At 49.4% G+C, this 25672-nt stretch overlaps 1 protein-coding gene across 1 annotated transcript in view; it reads left to right on the plus strand.

The window, feature by feature from the left end:
- Nucleotides 1-25672, plus strand: part of IQCA1 (IQ motif containing with AAA domain 1) — a 143926-nt gene that overhangs the window by 98509 nt on the left and 19745 nt on the right. Inside the window, exons 14-16 of the mRNA XM_055300336.1 lie at nt 4917-5024; nt 8647-8846; nt 23046-23132. Of these exons, the coding sequence (XP_055156311.1) occupies nt 4917-5024; nt 8647-8846; nt 23046-23132 (395 nt within the window). The remainder of the gene's footprint in view (nt 1-4916; nt 5025-8646; nt 8847-23045; nt 23133-25672) is intronic.

A 25672-nucleotide genomic window follows, 5' to 3' on the forward strand; every position in this document is an offset into this window, starting at 1 on the left:
CCTTGTGATTCAGATCTCTGACTTCTCCTCAACTGCCGTCTCTTTTGACATTGTGTCTTTTTGTTCATCGCGGAATTTCTAGTGTTTATACAGTACACAGCACAAGGTGGAGTCTCCAAAAATAATGAACCTATTTCTCATCTTCTGTTTTATTTCTTACCCATCTTGGACTTTGCAATGATCTGTCAGTTTCCAGGCAGCATCTTTATGACACCAAAGGCCAAAGTGACTGCAATCAGACACTTAACAGTGAATTCAAGTGAAAATGACCCAGTCTAATGATAGCCATTTTTCCAAAGAGGACATCCAGATGGCCAACAGACACATGAAAAGATATTCAACATCTCTCATCATCAGGGAAAAACCTCACAACCGAGATGAGATACCACCTCACACCTGTCAAAATGGCTAAAATTAACAACACAAGAAACAACAGATGTCAGTGGGGATGTGGAGAAAGGGGAACCATCTTGTACTGTTGGTGGAGATGCCAACTGGTGCGGCCACTCTGGAAAACAGTATGGAGTTTCCCCAAAAGTTAAAAATAGAACTACCCTATGATCCAACAATTGCACTACTAGGTATTTACCCAAAGGGTACAAAAATACAGATTCAAAGGGGTACATGCACCCTGATGTTTACAGCAGCATTATCAACGATAGCCAAACCATGGAAAGAGCCCAGATGTCCATCGACAGATGAATGGATAAAGAAGATGTGGTATATATACAATGGAATATTATTCAGCCATCAATAAGAATGAAATCTTGCCGTTTGCAATGACATGGATGGAGTTAGAGAGTATTATGCCAAGTGAAGTAAGTCAGTCAGAGAAAGACACATACCATATGATTTCACTCATATGTGGAATTTAAGAAACAAAACAGACTAACATAGTGGAAGGGGGGAAAAAAGAGAGAGAGAAACAAACCCTAAGAGACTCTTAGAGAACAAACTGAGGGTCGATGGAGGGGAGATGGGTGGGAGATGGGCTAGACGGGTGACGGGCATTAAGGAGGGCACTTGTGATGAGCACTGGGTGTTGTATGTAAGTGATGAATCAATGAACCGGAAACCGGCATTGCACACTGCATGTTAACTAACTGCAATTTAAATTAAAAATCTGAAAGAAAAAGAAAATGACCCAGTCTAACAAAATCAGTCATTCTGCCACAGGGGCTTTTCCATGTTTTCCTTATTTTTTTTTCCCTGTTAAGATCCCTTAGCTTGAAAGACAGCAGTGGATCGTGCCAAATCCCCACATAAAAATAGACAATGCATCCAGACAGCAAAGATGGAAACCTGCAGACAACATTTACACCAAAACTAAATGACACGGTCTCCCCTCAAACCTCAAAGTACAAGCCACTAGGGACACAGAACAGAGGAACACGGAACCAACCAGCAAGCACTCACCGGGAAGCAGCATCTGTGACCGGGACGGGTCCGGCCACCTCAAAACACACCACTGTGCTTTTAATTTATCTGGAAACAACAGAAGAGGGGGCTCCATGACATTTAAAAAGCTACCCGGAGCCAAACTTACTTCTAAAAGTATAGAAATGCTGTCTCATATAAAATTAACGTCTTGGAAACATCCAAGATCAAAGCCTATGCAAAGTTCCTATCAAAAAGAAAGAAGGAACAAATTAACATCACAAAAAGACATGTAAATGGAGCCCACTCTTTCAAGCAAGCTAACACAATGAGAAAATTACAGAAGAAATGTAAGAATACACGAAATGGAATTAGAAAAACTCAGAAATGAGCTGACGAAACTCAAGGAATATTAGAAATAAGGAGAAAAAATAATTTCAGAAGATAAATTGCCATGCATGCAAGAATGAGTAAGTAATGCTTCGAGAGAAATAAAATATGAAAGACAGAATGTCCCCTCCCCGACCTCCTAGCCCTTTATGGGATCCTTCTGTGCCTCAGTTTCCACAATTAGGGGAACAAGAGCAGCTCTGGCCTCATTAAATCGCTGTGAATAATGAGTTAGGGGATGAGGCCTTCGGGACATGCTTGGCCTGGCGCAGAGCTAGCTATTGTCCTGCTCTTGCTGGTGGCTGCGTTCTCGCCCAGCCTTTGGCAAGCTCAGGGCAAAAATACAGGGAGGATAGTATTAATCATAAATTAATATCCCCCCAAATTAGCTGGCCCCACTCATGGTTCAGCCACTGGGCTTTTGGGGGAGCATTGACCCAAGGCCAGAGTTACTGTGTTGGGACCCTCTCCTGGGTGTTCAGAGCCTGCCCTACAGAGGAGAAAACTCAACATCGTAGACAGCATGACTTACACGTGTACACATGAACCCCCCTACCCCGTCCCCCAGAGCTTCAGAGTAGGTGATGCCCGGGCAGGTGCACCGTCTCAGCAGCGCTGTCACAACACGAAGTCAGCAGGAGCCGACTCTCTGCTGACCTTGTCCTGGAAGCTGGGTGGCCTGCGTCCAGCCCAACAGTCTAGAAACAGGAAATCATTATTATTTTCATGTCTTTTTGTGATGTTAATTTGTTCCTGAATCCTAAGCATGCAGCACGCGTCCCCGTCCCTGTCCTTGGAGGAGTGGAGGTGGCTGGATGTCCACCAGCAGCGTCTGCTCTTGAGCCTCGGCCCCTCATCCCCCAGGAATGTATTTAGGAAGCTACAACTTGTTAAAAATTGCTCGGTTCTTCATACCCTTTCTATGCTACGTGGCGCAGAATGGAGTATTAGAGGCTGATTGGCACCTTTATTTCTCAATTACTTTTTGATTTCTCGTTATTTTTTTTTCCCTGCTCTCATGTCCCCATTCTCTCCCATTATTTCACTCCCTCTGTACCAGTTTGCTAGGGCTGCTGAAACAGGTGTCGCAAACATTCCGTCACAGCCTGCAGGCCAGAAGCCCAAGATCAGGGTGTTGGCAGGGCTGGTTCCTTCTCAGGGCCTGAGGGAGAAGCTGTTGCTTCGCTGAGGCCTCCATGCCCCCTCCCTCCAACCCCCGTCTCTCTTGCTCCCACTGCCAGCCCTCCTGCCCGGCCGCCCCGCTGTCCCCGAGCTCCTGTGACACTCTGCTACGTCTCCCCGTCCCCACGTCCACTCCACACGCCCTCCCCATGCCCATGCCTGTGTGCAGGTTGCCCCTTTTTGTAAAGGACACCAGTCGTCATGCACTGGGACCCACCCTAAGGACCTCACCTTCACTGGTTATATCTGCAGCGGCCCTATTTCCAAATGAGGTCACATTCTGAGATATCGGGGATCTGGATTTCAACATAGGAATTGTAAGGAAACACTGTCCGACCCGCAACACGTCCCGTTTCTTTTCCATCCACTGTTGTAGGCTTTCTGGCCTTTGATCATGCCTTGGACTTAAAATACCTTTTCCTCCACCGTTTCCCTCTTCCCTCCCTGGCGGAAGACCTGGTATCCATATAGGGAATCCTGAAGTTTCTAAGCTCTGCCTGCGTGGATGGGAAGAGCCTTATGGCTTCCACGTCCGGCGATTGCCAAACACAGCCACGCGCTTCCAGGATGAGAGTCAGCCCTTGGGAAGTGGCCGGGGCTGGTCGTGTCCTTCGCGCCATCAGAACCAACACCCACTAATTCAACTTAATATGATGTGTCTAAATAAAATCTGTTAGGTTCTAGAAAATATGGTGCATCTGGATATTAATACGGATTTATTTAAGCAGGAAAATTGGGGTCACTTTCAGATCACCTCCAATGTCATGTTTACAGCAATAAGCCCCGGATTTAATGGTGGCTACAGGATCTCTTCCAGCTCTAGTGAAGGCAAAATTAACCACTCTCCTATTTATTACCTGTTCATTAAAAAGCGCGGGGATCGGAAGCCGCAGTGGAAGCTTTCACTATCACTCATTCTCTCCAAAGTCCCTTGCCAAGGACTTTTTTTTTTTTTCATGTAAGAGCCTGCCCTCCACAACAAAACAGCCAGCATTATCTGGTCCTTAATTCTAATTGGCTTAGCATTCAAAAATGCTTTAAAAGCTTTATTTCGCATACACGTAAGTGCATTATATTTGACATACATATAGAACATCAAGAGCTCTGCAAGATCCATACCTCTTATAGAAAGAAAAAGTCAGGGAAAAAATGATCCAGACACTGTGACTCATGCACTGAATATTTTTGCTTCAGATTCAGGTACAAATCAAGAGAGAACCGTATGAGCACATAAAGGTCCCTCCTCATGACAAATGGAGACAGGCAAACTAATTTTCTTGGTGACCTTATCTAAATTACTTAGAAAATAACACTTCAGATTTATGACTAGTTACAATTAAGACCTTTGATGCCTTCTAATTAAACCTGTAAAGATTTATTTCTGTATTATTCCTTTGGTAATCCTTCGAAAATGATAAAAATGTAAATGAATATTACCCTCAAAAGGAGATGTTTCTATTTATCCTAAATTAGACTCATAGCCTTCCTTTCAAACGATTGCGTTTTAGCTTCAGATTTACACTGCTCCAGTACAAATTCCACATGGATCTTAAATAATTTATTTTTAAAGTCTGTGCAAATGTTAGACATAATCGCTTCGAGTGTGAATTAAATAAAGCCTACCATGTTTTAGTCTACTTTGCATGTCCTTCATCGTAGAACTTTGTGCCACTTCACGTGTTCGATATTTCACAGGTTATTTTTTTAGAAATCCCGGGAGGTTAGTGTCATACTCAGCAGACTTCCCCGTGACCGTAGCCAGGAGAGCAGTGCTATCGTGACGGGATGGGTTTTCCTCCAGGCCTTTGTCTGAGAGAAGATGTGCTCTTCATGACTCTCGGGAACACCATTCTGTTTGCTCAGAAGTGTTGACTGTGCATTCTGGGTTAGTCTTGCAAGTGCCAGAATGATGCAGCTCAGACCAGCCCAGGCTCCCACTGACTTATGCTCTGTTTCTGTTGCGCTAGGAGAGTACAGTTACTTGGGGACCACCCTTCGCCAGGTGTCCATAGAACCCATGCCTTCGCTCCTGGATGTCAGACAGCTCATCGCCCTGTACGGGATCTTGCCACTAGGTAAAGACTCCACACACTTGTGCTTTTCCAAGGAGCAGGGGTGCCCTTGCTTGCCGCCTTTGGCAGCCTCGTCTTGGTGGAACTCTTCGTGCTGACAGTTTCGAGGGCGGGTAGTTCTCTGGCCACCCTGCATCCCGAGAGCACAGGAGGGTGCTACCCGGGGCGGGGCACGTTGGCACCGCTTTGGCGTGCCTGCTTAACATTCTGGACTGAAGGTCCCGTCGGCAATCATCCGGAGAGATAATAACCCAAGCAAGCACCTGCAATTAAAATTAATCAAATTAGACAAAGGGCTAATGTTAGGCTTGCCTTTTACACACAGGCTTCTGTTACTAGGCCCTTAACAAGGCCGGCCTTTCATGAATCAGTGAAAGTGTATTTCATGCATCTGAAGGATCAGGGCTCCACCGGTTTTCACCGACATCCACTCTAAATTGCTAAATACAATTCGACCGTGATTGTTCGGGCCAACAGACCAGAATTCTGCAGCGCGCCGACAGGTGCAGGAAGGGCGGGGCTCTTTGTCACAGAGCTATCTGCTGCTTTCCTTCGCCCTTATCATTTTAATAACTTTTTTTATGTGCATGACCTGAGTCATCTGGGGCAGGGGCAGGAGCAGGAACCCCAGCTAGACTTTGCTCTGATGGCAATTCTGAAATAGAAATCATGTTTTATTTGTTTGACTGGCTTTAACACAGTATGGGAATCGTTCGGGCACTTATAATACTGTTCCCCCCTTTGACCTAGACCTACGGGCAAGAAATAGTTCATTCCTCTTTTTAATTTAATGCCGAAGTAGTAAGTGGAATTGGGAGTCAACATAAATTTCATATATATATATATATATATATATGTATATATATAAAATATATCATAAATAAGTATATGATACTTTGGGGGCCAACAAAACAAATACGCGATATTTATGAGGCCCATGCCAATAAAGTAATTAGCCCCCAGCCCTCATTACAGCATGATGGAAAGCAGTAGAGCAGAAAGCGCCAAGACCCAGCGTGTTTTTCATGGAACTCCTAGGACATGAGGGGGGCGGTGTGTTTGATCCTTGGCTCGAGGATAAAAAATGATGGATGTGGCTTCCAAACTGGCTTAAAAGCATCAGAAGAAGGATGGTCGAGACACATCCCACTTGAGCCCTCCTGTTGTCAATGCGGATCCTGCAGTCGCTATGGGCTGCCCACCTACCCCAGAGCCACCGGGCTTCTCTTCTCAGGACCCGTATGTGTGTTTGCAAGACACAAAGAGGCCAGACGGCCAAGTACGTTCACAGGTCTGCTTTCAAGTGCTTCCTTTAAACTTCATAGATCTAGAAGGGTACCAGTTACTACAAGGGACGTGTTTGTGGGCCCTGGTGTCCAGGTCACCACTGCCAGGACCAGCCCACCCAGACCCTCTGCAGAGGGCCCTGAGGACACACCGTGAGGCCACTGTGCACCCTGGGCCGGGCAACGCAAGCACCTGGTGGCCTCCAGAGCCCCAGGAGCCTCAGCCAGGGCTCCCGGGACGAGATATGAGCTTTCCAAGCCCCCTGGGCACATGAGGGAGCACCCAGGATGCATCTGGTCAGCATTCCCCCAGTCACCCTCCCAGAAATGTCACTGTCCCACAGAACATGGAGGGAGGAGGGCACTCGCGGAGCAGAAGCAGGGTGCTGACAAGTTTTACATGCATCGTTTCAGTTCCCCACAGAATCAGTGGAGGTGAACATCCCCACGCTTACAGATGAGTGAGCCTTTCCAGGATCCTAAGGAATCTCCTCAGAGTCTGGGGTCAGAGGGGTGGCCGAGCAGGGTTTAGGAAGGATGCGGATCACCAGCCCCCTTGTGACTCTTCAATCCTCGGGAGCCGAGAGCCGGAAAGGGTAAATGCGCAGAGGCCCCGACATTCCCTCTGCCTCCCAGCAGTCCTGCGTATTTGTTAAATCTGCTGTTGAAAGGCGGGGTGAGCGGGAGAAGCCGTGGCCCGCGTGGCGGGGGTGCCCACCCATCCGATCAGCTGTGCAGGGGCCCGCGAGGCCCGAGTGCGGAGGCCTGCCGGGACCACCGCCTCCCCCTCTCTGAGTGACCCCAGTGACCCCATCTTCCCGGGAGTGAATGGATCCACCCCACCCCGTCCTGCCGCTTCCCTCCTGCTGCCCCTCCCTGGATTCCGTCCTCGCATGGTCCTGTCCGTGCTCCCTGCTTTCGGCCAGCACTCTTGGCAGATCTGCACCCCCAGCCGCCCCCCAGGGACCCCTACGGGCGGCATCAGTGTCCCTCCCCAGCCTCGGCTGCATTGCTGGTAACAACTGTCTGCCGCTCCCCACTGCCTGTCTGACTTCCCAGCCCTCGTCTCTGCACGTTGCCCTGCTGTCCCCTCAGAGGCCAGCTCAGGTGCCACCCTCGCCCGGAAGCCAGGCCTGAGCCCCCCGCCGCCCCCGCCAACCCCGACCTGGAGTTAGCCTCCTCTCTGAACCTTCCGTGGCTTGCTCGATCTCAGCACTCCTAGCCTCCTGTCTGGTCACGTCCACTCGGGTTCAGCTCCCGGCCCGGCCATAAGCCCTGCACAGCAAGTCCGGACCCCTCCACGCTGGACCCCCCCCCCCCGCACGGCCGCCCAACGGACGGTGTCTGTCTCCCATCATGAGACAAAGATCTCCGTCACCATGTGACGGTATCGTAGCCCTCGCCGGCCCCCAGTAGAGCGTGCCTATGCCATTGCATTTTCAACAGAACTTGCTCGAAACCAGTTCCCAAGTGTATGTTAGGGAACCATAAAAATTGTTTCCGCTCCTTTGCTAAATTCCCTATATGTTTTCAGTTACCCCAGGGGGAAAAAAGAAGGCACAATAATAATTGTAATAGGAGTATATTTGCCGCTGGTCAGAGATGCCCAGTGGCTGACCAAAGCCGAGTCCCATGATAGTAGACGTTGTGACCACAGCACTTCCCAGGATCTCATTTTAGAATTGCTTAGTGCCGCCCTGCGCTCCGCTTGTGTTCAGGACGACAGAAGACACTCAAGCCCGAGCCCCGGAGGACGTGGACAGTGTGACGGCCTCTGAGTGCCTGCGTGGTGACTCGAGGCACCCCGCAGCCCCGAGTCAGGTGGACTCTGTCCCCACTGCCGGGCTGGGACCCGGGGCCACACCGCACCCGGCTCTTGGTTCTCTCCTTCTCCCAAGAATCATAACGAACATTCTCAGCCCCCCCGACCGGCTGCATGTCCACATTCCTTTCCCTAAGCTTTCAGAGAATGTCACACCACTGCCGACAAGCAGATCCGCCCCCCCCCCAAAAAAAATGCCAGAGGTAAGTTATGGCAGGAATGTTCTTTAGAATTATGAGTTGGAGGAAATTCTAGGGTGAGGGGCAGCAGGAAAGCCACGTACAGAATAAGCAAGGAGATCCTGTGGTCCCACCTGGAGCCCTGACCTACAAATCAAAGGTGTCACGGGCCAACTAAGACGGTGAGGTGTGCCTCCGGGTAGAAATGCTTTGGACACATTCATCACTGTTGCAGAAACTGGGGTCACACCCTGCAGGGACAGCCGTGAGGGATCCCGGTCTCAGCGCCCCTTGGCTTCTCTGCGGGATTGTAGAGCCTGTGCCTCTGCATTTTGTAGGTTCTGCAACGGTGCACGAGAAAGCTCCTCTGGTGAAGTCCCTGCTGCTGGCAGGGCCATCCGGGGTAGGGAAGAAAATGCTGGTCCACGCCCTCTGCACGGAAACGGGCGCCAACCTCTTCAACCTGTCGGCAGCGAACATCGCAGGGAAGTACCCCGGCAAGAACGGCCTGCAGATGATGCTGCATGTGGTCGTCAAGGTACTTGTTGCATTTCTTGGTTTCCAGTCCCCCTCCCTGGTTCAAATCACATACTCAAATCCCGCCATTAATGTCCTTAAGCCAAGGAGCAGGGACCCTGGCAGATGGTTGCCTTAGGCTGACGCACCCATCTCTCCTGAACTCCCCAATCGCATCCTGCTGTGAGTCACTTCATCCTCATCTGGCCAAGCATCCCACAGGGAGAAACAGCTTCTTCCTTTGTGTTAACCATCCCTGCTCCGCCGTCCAGATCAGCCTCCTCCCGCCACAGGAATCCTTCCTGAAATGCCCCTACCTGTCACTGAAATCATAAGCCACGATTTCTCTCTCCAGCTCCCTTCTTCCTTCCATAATGACGCCAGCCACTTGCATTTTTGGGTGATCTTACACGCATGGTGTGAGCTGCCAGGGTATAGTCCGTTGGGCACATCCGCTCCCCACACAGGTGAGACGGAGGAGCCTGCAGGAAGCTAAGCTGACCACAGGGGGAGGTAAATGCTCCATGATTTCGGGGCTGGAGGATAAGATACCCTAAAAGATCCATGCACGACCCAGCCTCCTGATCTTAGGTGAGCTCTTCCCCTCCCTGCGTCTCTCTCGTACCACCAAAATGAAGCAATGGTACTGTCAGCCCTAAAAGCAATGATTCTCTGATATTATTTAGATGTGGGTGATGATGGTAATGGGTCGGTGTTAAATAGGTAGGTGACGGACACATCGGGACACTATGCATATATACACATAAGGATTAGCAAGTTGTCAAGCACTTGGATGCAGAACACTCATCTTTAATATTAAAACCTCACAGGATTTCATTGTTATTTCTTTGAGTTGGTTGTCCTTATGCTGTTCTATTCCACTGTAGTTGCTAGAATGCCAGATAAGCCAGCTTTGCGCAAAGATGCCCACCTAGCAAGGACTCCCCCGTACCTGGGGCAAGGTGTCAGCTGCGCATCAGCTTGGGGGCCCGGAGGCACGGATAAACGTGGGCGCTTGCCTGCTGCCCATAGGACTGGTTCCTTCTCCACGTCATGCTGACAGCCACAGTGAGGATGTGATGGCGATGGGATTTTGTTCTCCGGGCCACATGATCCCCACCACTGCGGCGAGTCATGACATGGCCCCCCTCCCCTTTCCCCACCTGCTTGTCCTGCAGGAATCCATGGAGAGAGAATTTTGAAGAGCTGGGAGGTGGGAGGGGAGGAAGGCAGGTCGGGAGTAAAGACCACTAAGCTGTTTAGGAGAGTGCCTCGCCTCTATGGACCAGCTGTGTCGCCTCTTTGTGTTGTTACATTGCAACCCCATGAAGAGTCCATCCTCATCCCATTTACAGATAAAGACCCTGGGCCTCCAAGAGGTCCAGTAACTTGCCCAAGGCCACGTGGCTGAGCTGGGGTTCAAACCTAGGTACAGCTCTTCTTTGTCCTCCTGCACCATTTTTATTAAGGTAAAAATTATATATGGGGAAGTGCAGAGATCTTAAGTGTACATCTCAAGTGCAAGCTTTGAAAAATGTACGCAACCGTGTAGCCATCATTTTCACAGGGTTTTTGGTCCTCATGTAACTTCTTTTTGAAGTATCTATCAGGTCATTCACATATTTTTCACTGCATGGTTGGTCTTGTGATTTGCAAAAGCTCTTTGTATACTCTGGATATGAGTCCTTTGCCAGACACACATGTTGCAAATATTGTCTCTTGTTCTATGACTTGCTTGTTCATTTTTTAATTTTTTTGTTGTTTATTTGTCCTATCACCTACTGCCATAGGGTGTTGAAAGCTCCCACCGTGATCATGTATTTCTTCCTTTCGTTCTGTTGGTTTTTATGTTCACAGACGTTAGGAGCTGTGTCCACATTTAGGATGGGGGTGACCTCCTGTTTGGTTATTTTATCATGAAATGTCCCTTTTTGTCTCTGGCAATACTCCTTGTCCTGAAGGCTACTGGCCTCATACTATTAGAGCTACATCAACTTTCTTGATAACTCTTTTATTTTCAGTGTCTTTCTGGTTATGGTGCGTTTTCTGTGGACAGCACATGGGTGAGTCTTGCTTTCTTATTCACCCTGACCAGATACATCATTTATTTGGAGGCTTTGCCCATTTACACTAAATGCAGTTCGTCATACGGTTGTGTTGAGTCCACCATTTGTTATTTTGTTCTCCACTGCCCCATCTCTTCTTTTATTCTTCTGCTTGTTCTTTCCTGTTTCTTTTGGGGTAATGCCATACTTTTTATTACTTTATTTGGATTCCTTTATTGTCCTTTTAGCAAAGCCTCTTTCTTATTTTGTAGTGATTGCTCTACAAATTACAATAGTCATTTTTAACTTAGCACAGTGTACACCAAGTTCATATTGTACTGTTTTACACAAAAATGTGAGAACAATATAATCCATTTGTTATCCTGTGACCTTTAGGTTTTTATCATACATTTTACATGTAGTAATGTTATAAACACCATGATAGAGTGCTATTATTTTTTGCATTATTTGTGATAGTCATTTGTCTCTTAAAGAAATTAAGGGGGGGGTGGATTTAGCATTTGTATTTACTCTTTTCAATGCTCTCCATTCCCTTCTACCAATCCAAGTTCCCACCTGGTGTCATTTCCCTTTTAGCTGAAGGACTTACTTAGCATTTTTCTCAATGCAGGTCTGGTGGCAACAAGTAGTTTTTAGCTTTCACTGGATTGATTGATTGATTGATTGATTTTTCAATGCCTTTATAACACCTCCATTTCTGAAGGCATGTTTTGCTAGATATAAAATTCTGGGTTATAGTTTTCTTTCCAAGCTTTAAAGATGTAACTCCATCATCTTCTTACCTCCTATTTCTGATAAAAAAAGTTATCAGAAATTCAAACCGTTGATCTCCTGTGTGTCATGTGTCGTTATTCCCTGAATGCTTATAAGTATTTCTCTTTATTTTGGTCTCCCTCAGTTTTACTGTGATGTGCTGGATGCTCTTGTTTTTCCTCTGTACTTAAACTGCTTGTGGCTCACTGAGATCTTTGAATCCATAAATATATGTTTTATACCCAATTTCAGAAATTTTGGCCACTGTATCCTCAAATATCTTTTCTGCCCCATTCTCTCTCCTCTCCTTTGGATGCTCTAATCACGTGTATATCTGACTGCTTGGTACTGTTCCACGAGTCACTCACGTCTTATTCTCTCTAGTTTCCACATTGGATAATTATTATTAGTCTGTCCTCAAGTTTACTTACCTTTTCTTCTAATGTTGCCCATCTGCTCTTAAGCCTATCTTGTGGCTCCTTTTTTTATTTCTAACATTTTGTTTTTCAGTTATGGGATTTAACTTTGCTTATTTTTATAGATTTTTATTTCTCTATTGCAATACTCCATCTGTTCATTCAACATGACTATCTTTTCCTTTAAGTTCTTGAACTTAAGAGGTGCTTTATAGTTCTTGTCTGCAAATTCCAATATTGGGTCATCTTGGAGTTTGTTTCTATTGACTTTTTTCCTTAACCGTGTGTCACATTTTCCTGTTTCTTCATATCATTAATAATTGTTATCTGTATATTAGACATCATGGATGATATGTTGTTGGTACTCCAGGCATGCTGGGCTTTGTCCTGACAAGCAGCTAAATTACTGGCTGATGAGCTTGAGCTTGCAAAGGTTTTGTTTTCCATTTTGTTATTGTAAGTCTATTTTTACTTTGCCCTCAGTCTAAAGTGAATCTTTTAGTCCTAACACATCATTTTTATTTTAATGAGCCTTAAGTGGGAGACTGGAGCGTTTAACAAGCACCTTTAACTTGGCAAAGGCTCAGATGTGTGCTTTTAATTTCCCAACTGTTGCTCTCCACTGAGCTTCTCAGAATCTTCTAGCATGCAAGCATGTTTCTGAGACTAGCCAAAGATGTGAACACAAGTTGGAATTTAAAGCCCAGCAGCCTGGCTTGTGGCCTCATATGCTTACCCACTGAGCTCTAAGCACTAAGTGCTTCAGAGGAAAAGTAAAAGAAACCTATCCTCTTGCCCCAACCCTGGGGAGAAAAAAACCCTAAATTCATTCATTCTTAAACATCTGATTGTTGACATTGTCAAATAACAGACAGAAGCACGTAAATATTAGAATATTGGCATTTCATAAGCATCCGTATATACCAGAGCCTGTTCTAGCACCTCTCTATGTATTTGCTCATTCAACCCTCACAACAACCTTATGAAGTAAGCACTATCATTACCCTCGTTTTACTGATGAGGAAACTGAGGCGTAAAGCATTTAAGTAATTTTCCTGGCTAGCAGTGCTGCAGTGTGAGCCCACACCATCTGGGTCCAGAGCCACCAAGCGTAATAACTGCATTGTTCTGCCTTTAGCTGAAGTAGAGCTGAAGTAAGCCTCTTCTCCCTCCTACCAAATGGCTCACTTGCTCCCGGCTCAACTCTAAAACAAAGCCAGTGATATGATCCTGATGTTCTCTCTTCTCAAAAATAACTTCTCAAGGAGTTATTTTTTTCTGCTGCTGAGAGGTCATCTTGATATCAAGTAAGCAATCTTTGCATTTATTAGAATCATTGCATACTGACATGCAGGCCGCAAAATGCCAATTGTCAAATTATGAAAATGTGGAACAGTGTGTTTATCCACCCAGGCCACCCTATGTCAGAATGCCTGACACATACCTCATTAAGCTTCACCTTTACCATGTATATAACTGATTAATGAAAGACACAAAGGTCTCAGGAGTGGGAGTCATTCAATTAAAAATCATGTGCAGTGAGGCCACTGTGTCCTGGCATGACTGACAGAGCAGCTATCTGCATTGCAAAGAGATATTTGCTTTTAATTAACCAAAGAAAAGCAGGAAATTATGCCTGTGCTGAAAAATCAAGGGCAAGAAGCCATAGTGTATTCCTGTGTTATGTGAGCCAGAGAATAGGCCGTGGCTTGTGTGCGACAGACTATGGATCTTCAGCATTTGCCGGAGAAGTGAAATACAACAGAAGGGCCTGTTACTCATCATGTCTCCTTATAAAGAATTCTTATCCCTGAATTAATCTCTAGGAAGTCAAGAATGCAATTCTTAGGAAACTGATCATGACTGCACACTTCTGGCTGGTGGCACTTAGGGCTTCACCCAGCAAACTCTACATGCATGAAAATGTAGAAATGCACCTCTGATTTATTTTCATGGGCTCAAATTCCAATCCATTTTTATCATTATTTCTTGTGGGTTCCTTTGTTTCACACACAATAATTCTAATAGATTAACAGCTTAGATAAGGAGTTTCTTGCAGAAATGCATTTACTGTACAAGTAAGCCACTACTGTCTAAAACGCCCTCCCAGACTAAAGCTACATGTGGAAAAGAATACACACCTACTTAGCAGGGAAATATTAGAAATATATCTAACAAGAAATGTGATAAACGATTACTATTTAATACATATTTTGTGGACAAAAGAAGTTATCAAGGAGGAGCACCAGGGTGGTCTTGTCGGTTGAGCATCCAGCTCTTGGTTTCAAGTCAGATTGTGATCTCAGGGATGTGGGATAGAGCTCCGCATTGGGCTCCATAATCAGCGTGGAGTCTACTTAAGGTTCTCTCTCTCTCTCTCTCTTTCCCTCTACCCCACTCCCTGCACTCTTGCTCCCTCTCTAAAATAAATCTAAAATAAATAAATAAATTTTTAAAAAGGAGAAGAAGAAGAGGAAAAAGGAGAAGGATAAGAAGAAGAAGAGGAAGAAGAGGAGGAGGAGGAAGAAGAAGAAGAAGAAGAAGAAGAAGAAGAAGAAGAAGAAGAGAAGAAGAAGAAGGAGAAGGAGAGAAGGAGAAGAAGGAGAAGAAGGAGAAGAAGAAGAAGAGAGAAGAAGAAGAAGAAGAAGAAGAAGAAGAAGAAGAAGAAGAAGAAGAAGAAGAAGGAGGAGGAGGAGGAGGAGGAGGAGGAGGAGGAGGAGGAGGAGGAGGAGGAGAAAATAATCAAGAAGGTGAGGCACCAGCCTCCTCGGGTCTTCATGACGTTACATCAGGCCTGGAGTCTGGCACATGCTAAGGGGTTTTACACACACTTTCCTTTTTAACTGCACCAATCTCTGATGAGGCTGGAATTTAAGTCTCCATTTTGCAGACAAGAAATGTGAGGCTGACAGTACTTGCTATGACCCAAAATTCAAATTCAGGCTGGCATCTGAATTTAAGTCCACTTCTGACCCCAGAGCTGTCCCATGGCTCACGACTGGCCTCCAGGGGAGGGAAGCTTCCATCCTTCCAAGGCCGTGGCTGCTGTGACCCTCGTGGTAACCCAAGGGCAAGGGCATTCCTGGGTCAAAGTGTCTGATGGGGACACTTCAACATGAGAAGGTGAGGAACTAGAAGCTACCGCATACTGTTGGCACCCTGGCAGGTTTTGACGACTTTCAACTCCCCCCTCATCCAACATCCCCTTCTCCTGACCCTCCGTCCTTCCCATGAGAAGGCAGATGGAAGGCCAGCAGAGCCAGGAAGGCAATCCAGGCAGAGAACGCCTTGTCTCATGCTCTGGATCTTGGGAGAGATGTCTTCTCCTCCCTGTGGTCCTTGAGTCCTCCCTCTCTTCCAGTGTGGGCCAGACTTAGAGGGAGGCCACCCCTCAGACCCGGCGTCAGGTCTAAGCCACATGGCCCATACTGGCCTGCATATCTGGACAAAAAGGAAGCCGTGATGTTGTTCGAGCGTTGGCATCACCCACCAGGGGCTCCTGGTTGGGTTCACAGCCAACAGCCTATGGCTGCATGCCAAGGGTTCTTGCCCAGATGTCCGGGAGTCAGATGATGGAGAGCCCAGCCAATTATGTTTCTATAGCTCATGGAAGCTTATACTCCTGGTTAACAACCCAAGCAAAGGTATTTTGCTGTGTGTGGATGATTTTTTTTTAAACACACACATATGTAATAAATGTGATAACTATGGGAGTCGTCTTCACAAAGTAGAATTCAATAAGGATAAAGCAAACACCTATCACACCTGACCGCAAAACACAGATCTGCTCCCATGAAAGAAAGGAAGGAAGGGGGGTGGTGAGAGGAGGGGGGAACAGAATTTATGAGCTGATACAGCACCAGGTATGAAAATAAAAGAGAGGGGCTGATGATGCTAAGTCCTGAATGAGTCTGCTGTCACAGGGCCAGGTCACCTTTCACTGCATGATGAGGAAAGTTTCAGGTTGAGGAAGGCAGGGCACATGGACACTAAAACCTTTTTTTTCCCTAGCATGGACTTTATATTTTAGAGCAGTTTTAGGTTCACAGCAAGGGTGAGCTGAAGCTACAGAGAGTACAGTGGACTCCACAGGGAGGGGGGCCCCAGACCGTGGATGCCTCAAGTGTCATCTGTCAGTAAGGGATGTGCAGGCATTCTGTGGGCTGTAAATCACCGTAAATATGGTGTCCATCTGCTCTTGTTCCAGGGAAGGCTAATGGGGATGGGCTAGGACCAGGGCCAATCCACAGGTATTAAAGAATTGTTAACCAATTTGGAAACACCAAAATCAGGGAAGGTCTCGAATGTGGCTAGAATGTGCCATGGGAAGTTGAGGACAGCCATGCACATAGGCTTTAACCCCGCGCTGCTCAAAGTTGGCTCAGTCAGTGCAGTTTGGTGTGAAACCATTAGCCCTAGTATGGCTGGGAGTGAGCTGGGGAGGAGAAGGGGTCCCAAAGGGAAGTCCAGGTGGTTTGTAAGCCTAAGCCTACCAGCATTCAGACAGCTTCTGCTTGAATACAGCCTGATAATTAGTAATAGCATCAATGTGTTCCTGTGGCTAGCACTCACTTGATTCCCCCCACAGCACCTGCCACAGGCTATCCACTGGACCTGTATCTTTGCTCCTTCCTGGTCCTCTCCTCTGCCTCAGTTTACCCTCTTTTCCATACAGGGTCAGCCCAGCCAGGCTTCTGATTCTTGAGTACACCTCTGTCCTTCTTTTGAGTATCATTTATGGTTTATCCCAGCTAACATCCAGTGAGGACTTGAAGTAATTTCTGCAATCTCAAAAGAAATGCAAGGAAACTGAAATTTTAATTATTTTTAAATAGTGGAAATACAGAACAAAATGTCTTTACATGTTAAGTGTTTAGACAATCCAAGTGACTCTAGTCTGGGAACATGAGCCTCCCTCCTCCCCGAGTAATGCACACCTCTCCAACTCCTCCCCAACATGGCAGCAGCTCACTGGTGGCTGCCTCCCTGTCCCCAGCAATTCCTATTCAGACACAGAAACTACATACTCTATGCAGATAGGGACCATATCTCTCAATCCCCAGACACTCCTGTCTCCCACCACTGAGCTTGATACATCACAGCTTGATCACACCACAGCAAGTGATTGGATGGATGGTTGGATGGATGGATGGATGGATGGATGGATGGATGTTTGGATGGATGGATGAAAGAAAGGAAGGATTTGTGGGTGGGTGGACAGATGGGTGGATGGATGGATGGATGCAAGAAAGGAAGGAAGGATAAATAGATGGAAAGATGAGTGGGTAGAGGGACGGGTGGATGGTGGATGGATGAATGGATAGGAAGATAGACAGAAGGAAAGATGGAAGGGTGGGTGTGTAAGTGGATGGATAGATGGATGGTGGATGCATAGATGGATGGTAGATGGATGGATGGATGGATGGATGGATGGATGGAAGGATTAGTGGGTGGGTGGATAGATGGGTGGATGGATGAATGAAAGAAAGGAAGGATGGGTGGGTAGATGAATGGATGGGAGGATAGATAGAAGAAAAGAAGGAAGGGTGGGGGTAGGTGGCTGGTTAGATGGATGGTGGGTGGATGGATAGATGGATGGATGGATAGATGGTAGGTGGGTAGGTGGGTGGATGAATGGGCGGATGGCTGTGTGTGTGGGTGGATGGAGGGATGGATGGTTGAGTGGATGAGTGGAGTGAATGGCCCTTTTCAGTTTGATAAACTGAGACTCAACCATTGGAAAAAAAATAGCTGGTTTTTTTGTCAAGTTCTCTAAGGCAAGCAAAATAGGACATTTTCAGAAAGAACTTCCAAAGCTTCCAGGAGTCACTTGGGTAAATCATATTAGTAATTCAAGCATGCCACACACAAACAATTTTCATTGTGGGGCTATCATATTGTAACCCAAGAGAATCTAATCCTGATGGTGAATGTTTGACAGCATTTCTTTAGAGATTTAAAAAAAAAATTAAAGCCAAAAAAAAATCAAAGCCATAAAACTCTCATGAAAGGAGAATCTTTAATTGTTTGATAGAGCTCCCCAGAATATGAAAAAGCACATGTTGGTGGAAATTCATCTTCCTCCCAGAATTTTTTTTTATAAATTAATTTTTATTGGTGTTCAATTTACCAACATACAGAATAACACCCGGTGTTCATTCCGTCAAGCGTCCCCCTTAGTGCCCGTCACCCAGTCACCCCCACCCCCTGCCCTCCTCCCCTTCCACCAGCCCTAGTTCATTTCCCAGAGTTAGGAGTCTTTATGTTCTGTCTCCCTTTCTGATATTTCCCACACATTTCTTCTCCCTTCCCTTCTATTCCCTTTCACTATTATTCATATTCCCCAAATGAATGAGAACATACACTGTTTGTCCTTCTCCGATTGACTTACTTCACTCAGCATAATACCCTCCAGTTCCATCCACGTTGAAGCAAATGGTTTCCTCCCAGAATTGACAGGAAACTGAAAACCTGTGGTTATATTTGATAGGACTGAAGAGCCCTCTACTGGCAGCTGAAATAAACTGTCCTGTGTAACTTCTGGAAAGTTCAATTATGAATTAATTACATCTAATTGCCCATGACCTCAAACTATCTGTGGATAGTTTAAATGAAGGCTTTTCATTGCTAAATGAAAATTAAAAGAGCAAAGGATACCATTTTTCATTAACAAATTGGCAAAGAGTTTTTTATTGTTAATACTCGTTAAGGGGAAGAGTATAGAAAAAACAGGTACACCCATCTACGGCTGGAGACACTGTAAGCAGAGAATCTCCAGGAGGGCAGGTTGACGATGAAGGGGGAAAACATGAAAAACACAAGCCCTGAGACCCAGCAGCTGTGGATGTGGCCTCGTTTTAAGGAAATGACCCTTCCTGTGCCTCCAAACTCTTTGAAGCCCTGGTTAATTTTCTGAGAAGGCAGAAAACTTCCAAACGTTCAAGAACAGGAGTTTCGATCAATATATTATGGGACTTCGTGTTAAAATGATGTTGGAGAACTAAATTTCATGTTGGGTGAAGCAGAACGTAAAGCAGTGTTGGGAAACAATCTGATTTTGGGAAATAATGCACGTCGAAGACGGTCTGTAAAGACAGGAAACGTCTGACAATTCACTTGAACAGAGGAGGCAAAGAGTCTGTGTGCCTCAATAGGCATTCTGAAAATTTTGCTAATGAATACGCTTTTGCACAGCAATAAGAAAGGACGGAATTTCCACGAATTTCCATGTTCTCAAAGCTTGGTCTGTCCGCCCTTTGTATCTGCCAACCTCCCTTGTCTCACAGACGTGCAGCCTGCGCCGGTGGCCGTCCTCCCTCTCACTCCCTCGGAGGTCATCCTCTCCTGACTCCCCTCCCATCCCACGCCACCTCCCATCTCTGTGCTCCCCATCCTTCGGTGAGAACGCTCCCTGTAGGGTCCCTGCTGTGCACGTCTCAGCCACCATCACCTGGCTTCTGTCCCCTCCACGCCCCGCCAGTGACCTCCAGACTGCCAGCCCCTCGGGCCAGCGCTGGCTGCGTTCCCCACTTCCCTCCTGCACCTCGGACCTCCCTGGGCTCTGGGGGCACCCCCCCCGACCCTGAGCCCTCCGGCTCCATCAGCGTCCTCACCCCCTGGGCCCACTCCATAGCCCTCACCGGGCCCAGCCACCCACCTCCTCCACTTGTGAGCTCCTGCCTTCCGTTCCCATGTGCCCACCAACCAATTTCCCAGTTCCCCGGGAACAGCTGCCCAGCACCTCATACTTCACACACCCACCGGTGGGATTTCTCTGTGACACAACTGGGATCAAGGTTCTTGATTCAAGTCCCTCAGACTCTCCATAGCCTCCAGTATAGAAGCAAACTCCATAGGATGGCCACAGCCTTTATGATGCCTTTGTGACCTCAGGCAGCCCCACGAGGACACACTTAGCCCTGCTCCCTGGCTCGGGTCCTCAGCATGGCCAGTGCGTCCCCCTCTTCAGGCTCTGTGATTTCCTAGAAGCCACTAGAAGCTCAGCCTGCTTGGACCTTTATCTGCAATCTCCATTCTTGGTCACCTGCCTGACCCACTTGTCCCTCTTTCCATCATTAGTGGGCCTTGCTGACATCCCATTTGCCTCGGGCTGCCCTCCCTTCCCATGGGCAGGTCCTTGAGGGCAGCGACCCCAGCACCATGCACAGCACTGGGCACATCAGAGCTCTTCTAGAAGCGCTAGTGAAGGAAGAGTCATGAGGACCGCTCTCATCCTACATTCTGGTGGGAATGGGCATCGTGTCTACCACGGTGGCAACAGGGCCTTCCAGGCCCGGGGGTGTCGGGCAGACCAGGTCCCACTCTGGGGTCCAACCTTTGTCTCACGCTGGTGGGTGTGTTACCCTGTTGTCTGCCTCAGCGACCTCCTATGTTAAGGGGGACACGCTGGGACACACTTGGCACCATGTGCGGCACACGGTGAGGAAGGGCAGAGGCGCGGCGGCCGGAGATGGAGGCAAATGATTATTCCTTGGATTGTCCTTGCCCAAGAACTCACTGGGGAAACCTCTGCTGCTTCCTTTGGTAAGAACGGAGCCCTTCCAAACCACGTCGCCACCAGGGTCCTCCACGCAGCCCTGTGTGGCCCCAACGCAGGTGCCCGGTCCCGTCAGAGCCAAGCAGGCACAGGTGCGGGTGACAAGCACAGGAAATGAGGAACTGGCCCGGGGCCCCAGGGGGCGGGGGGCACCGCCAAGTTCACGGACAGCTGTCCACCCGCACAGCCCGTGCAACGCCGATGACCAGCATGATCTTAAATCAGGTGCAGGAAGTAAGACGGACACTGTCTAAGTCACCCCGAGCTGAGGAGACGCCTGCACTGCAGGACCATCGCCGAGGCTCACGTTGCTGAGAGGCCGGAGGAGGCGAGGCCCAGGGAGGCTCCTGGTGCTCCCCTCCGCGGTTCCATCGAGCCGAGCGGCAGGGAGCATGGAGCCAGGAGTGGAACCATGGGAAAGCTCCAGCTGGCCGCGCGGACACGGGAGGGACGGGGGGGGGGGGGGGGGGGACACACCAAGGCCTGCCGCTCCCGCCGCCGCAGGACTGGCCCAGGACCGCAGACGACGCGGGTCTCTGTAAGGACCGTCCTGCGGCGCCCTCCTGCCCTGAAGCTGTGATCTGTTTTAAGAGGGAGCGGGGAGGGTAAGACTGTGCCTTTGTCATGATCAAGTGTCTCTTTCCTAAGAAGCTTAGAAGCCCGCATCTCGTTTTCTTATTCTCCTCGGGGGCTGGAAGTAGGGGCGCTTTGGGCTTCCAGGAGCTCAACAGTGGCCGCGGGGAGCCCGCCCTCCGGCCGCACGCAGTGGGCCCGCCAGGCAGCAGAGTCAGGGGCCTGCGGCCCGGGGCCCAGAGAAGGGGCAGCTGCCCCAGGGGGCGCCCAAGGGTGTGGCTCCAGGACAGGGGGCACCTGCGGGTGTCGGCCGAGCTTCCTGCAGACTCTGCAGCCGCAGCCCCCCGGCGCCTCCAGCTGCTGCCCCTTCCCAGCTGCGTGCGGGTGGACAGCTCGCTTCGCGTCCCTCCGCCGAGTTTTGCCATCCGTGGTCCTGGTTGAGCAGAGTGGCACCTGCTGCGTGACTGAGTCATCAGCAAGGGGAGGATGGGCCGCGTCCCTGTCGGCCTTGTGCGACCCATGAGGCCCTGGCCAGGCACACGGCTGCTCCCCAACTCACACCCGGCCACGCCGCTTGGGAATTGAGATCACAATTTGCGATTCTAGATTCTTAAACTCTATGGCTCTGTGTCTAAAAACTAGAGGCCTACAGCACCTGAGGGGCTCAGTCTGTGAAGCATCTGCCGTGGGCTCAAGTCACGATCCTGGGGTCCTGGGATCGAGTCCCACCTCAGGCTCCTGGCTCAGGGGGGGAGCCTCCTTCTCCCTCTCCCTCCCCCTCTCCCTCTCCCTCTCTCCCTCTCCCTCTCCCTCTCCCTCTCCCTCCCTCTCCCTCTCCCTCTCCCTCTCCCTCTCCCTCTCCCCCCCGCTCATGCTTCATCTCTCTCAAATAAATAAAAATTTTTTAAAAATCTTTTTTAAAAAATGAAAACTAAAGGCCTACCAAACAGTGGTCGGCTCATCCTGCTTCCTCCCTGGACATGCTGGTGAGTGTGAGACGGGGAAGGCACACAGCCAGGCACCCGGATTGAGTTCCATGCACGCCTGTCTTTAAGCGTGTGCAATCTGCTCCCCCTGGTACGTGATGCCGGGGAAACAGCCATGGCCACAGTGCACCCGGCGATTTTTCCACCGTTTATTAAATACCTATCTTGGTTACAACTCACGCCGGCTGCCTTAATGATGTTTTAAGAAAGATAAAAATAGGAGTACATAACACTATATTTGCTGTGACCGGAGACGGCTTTGATCCGTCACAATTTTGCACAAAGCACAAATTGTTGCAAAAATACCCGAACTTTGCTATCATGCGGGCACTTTGAAGAGATTGTTCGGCGCGTGGCAATTATTCACAGGCCCCAGGTAAGTCCCAGCGCCGTCGCGAAGCCCTGCCTGCCGCTGCGGGGGTGCTCAGAGCCACCTCCCAGGCAAAACCTCCGCCACAAAGCACAGCCCCACGGAGGTGAACAAATGGCATCGCGGGGGCCCTTGAGCTGACACAGCCTCCCTCCTGATGAGCGAGTCTGAATGAACCTGGGAGCAGCAAGTAGGCTGTAATTAAAACTCGAGGCCCCAACGCCCGTGTGTTTGCAGCGGAGAACCATCGGTTTATTTCAACCCACCCTGACTCCAGGCTCCGGGTCCTAGAGCAGAATGTGCAGCCCTGGCGTGTGTCCCGCGCGGGAGGTGGGAGGGGAGGCAGGTGCGCCCGGCCCTGCTGGTGCAGCGGAGCCCCCCCAGCCCCCGGCCACCCCGGGGAGCCGTGTCGGGGGCGGGGGGCCACCACACCCTGCTGTTGGTTGGGGACCGAGAGACACATACACATGCATTCACAGCCAAGGCTCTCTTCCCTGCAGGTGGCCCGCGAGCTCCAGCCCTCCGTGGTCTGGATCGGAGACACAGAGAAAACCTTCTACAAGAAAGTCCCCAGCGCAGAAAGGACGGTGAGGGCTTCTAGATCTTTCTTCACTCGACCTTTACTTTCCCCCACGGGGACACTTACCAGGGGCTATTTCCACTTTCCAAGAACGTCCTCTTGAAGGGAGGAAGGGAGTGAAGGGGCCGCCGTCTCGTGCTGTGTGCACGTCTGTATTTGAAACCCGTCAGTGGTCTGATTTTACGAGGAATAATTTAGGGAAAAAATGAAGGAAAGTATGGAAAGAAGCAGTGGGGGGGCGGGGAGAGGAGCTTTGGACCAAGCATGTGACTCAGAGGTAAGAAACAATTCAGAGAATTTGGCTTGGTTGAAGCAAATGGCACACATAGGAGTTATTATTAGGATTTCCTATTGTTCATAATAATAAATAGCAAAGGCCTGAAATTTATGAACAAAGACCTTTGACAGAACTGCTAAGTGCCTGCGTTTGGGGCCCCCAGGGAGCCCGCTCTCAACTCCTTCCTTCCTTCCTTCCTCTGTTTCTCTCCTTTAGAAGAACCCTCCTCCCCGCGAACATCCCCCCCCCCACAAATCACCAGCAAATTTCCCACAAGTTAAAAAAAAATTGCAGATACACATGATTGTTATTCCACATCAATTTGCACCAAAGCAAATAGTGGTTAACTGTGAATTTCTGATTAAATTCATAAGGATTTTAATCACTTTCGATGCTTATGTATTATACATCATTTTTAGCAGGTAGAGATGATTTGGATAAAGAATGAAAGCTCCGTCTTTTCTTCCCCCAAATGAGCCTTGATTGCCCTGTCATTTCAGAAACTCTTAAGAGGGCTCATTCATTATTAAATCCGGGAATCTGGGAGTTCGCTCCCTCTGCTGGCCACGCTGCCGCATTAGAGGCCCCACATCCGTGAACACAGAAGGCAGGGGTTCCTATCTATGAGCCAGCTCAGAAACCTCCAGAGACCTGCAGGGCGTGTGTCGTGCCAGGTGTCACGCACCCGATGTCGTCGGATAATGGGCAAGGGCTCCACACGCCCGCACTGGGCATCAGCCTGGGGAGCTAGGAGCCGGGCCTTGGGGCTCACTCATTCAACCTGTGTGTCTGTGAGCAAGTATCCTAAGCTCTCTGAGCAGCCACTTCCTTGGCTACGTCGTTACAGGGCTCTAGAGAGAGCAGCCTCCGGTTTACGGGGTGCCCGTGACCCCACGCCCCCACCCCGCGGGCTGTGGCTTTGCCCTCAGCAGTCCTCTGCACACCTGAGTCCGTGCGGAACAAGGAGAATGGGAAAGCTGGTGTGTAAGAGAAGCCAGAGGAGCCCCCGGGGAAGGGCCGATGGCCCGAATGACACACGGGCTCAGCAGCCGCCTCCCACAGAGCACAGCCCGGAGTGCAGCAGGCGTCTCCACCGCCTGAACCCCCCCCCCCCCCCACTACTGCTGATTCCAAGAGCCTCAGTCCAAGCTCCGGTTCCCGCGGGGCCCCGGATGCATGTTCTTCCAGCAAGAAATGAAGGCCTTTGGTGGCAGAGACTTTGCAGTGGACGAATCGGATCTCTCTCCTGTCCAGCTCTGCTTTCGAAGAGCCCGTCGTCTGCGGGGGGACCTAACTGTGCTAACACGCAGGAATCACACCCTCAGCTGATTCCCAGAAGTCCCGAGGGACAACAAGCAGAGGGGTCCTCGGGTCCCTAACGTCCCCAGGGCCGGCTGGGCGGCCCAAGCCATCCCAGGCACAAACAGGGCAGTAAGAGAATGCTGAGGTGAGGGGGGATCTCTGTGCACATCCCCCAGCTGTACATGGGAACGTGGTCCCCACTTGCCCCCCACGTCCTGGGCCTGCCTTCCTGGGAATCTGGGGCCAGGGCAGACCCAGCTCTGCCCTCCCTCCCCACTCCCAGCCTCTGACTTATGCCCCTACCAGGTCCCTCAGCTGCCAGGGCCAGAGCTGCCTTGAGCACTGGCCACCCCAGGGAAAGCCAACAGCCTTCCCCCTCCCGTGCTCCAGCCTCTGTCCCAAAGGCTCCATGACCCCAAAGGCACTGAGGCACAGAGAAGAAAGTCCATACCTGCTACCATGTCCACCACCCAGAGCTACAACACAAGCAGCACCCTGCATGTGAGGGGTCCCGGAATCTCCCCCTGAAACAAACGCCTCCCTCACAGTGACTTACTCTCCCCTCAATGCCTCATCCTTTAGGTTAAGGCTCCCAAGGTGGTAAAATGTACGAGGATCACCCCATCCTGAGCAGCAAAGCAAGAGAGAAGTCCAGACTGGCCATGATGTCTACGGAGCTTGGGGAGCTGAGCTCCCGGGGGCAGGGACCCCAGACCCCACACCCAGGACAGCTGGGAACAGAAGAAGAGGTTCCAAGGGGCACGACTCCTATGTCGGGGAAGCTCCCAGCAACTGGCGGAAGGAGCCAGTTCTTCCCCCGTTTTGCACAAGAGCACAAAGGCGGCAAGAGAACCTCAGCAGGCCGGGAAAAGTGCGGGGACCCAGAAACAGGTTTGTCTGAATGCAGAGGCCGAGCCCCCTGTGCGGAGGCACTGCCAGCCAGGATGCCACCGAGCGCCAGCCAGCCC

Source organism: Nyctereutes procyonoides, unplaced genomic scaffold (genome assembly GCF_905146905.1).
Source record: "Nyctereutes procyonoides isolate TBG_1078 unplaced genomic scaffold, NYPRO_anot_genome, whole genome shotgun sequence".
Classification (NCBI taxonomy): domain Eukaryota; kingdom Metazoa; phylum Chordata; class Mammalia; order Carnivora; family Canidae; genus Nyctereutes; species Nyctereutes procyonoides.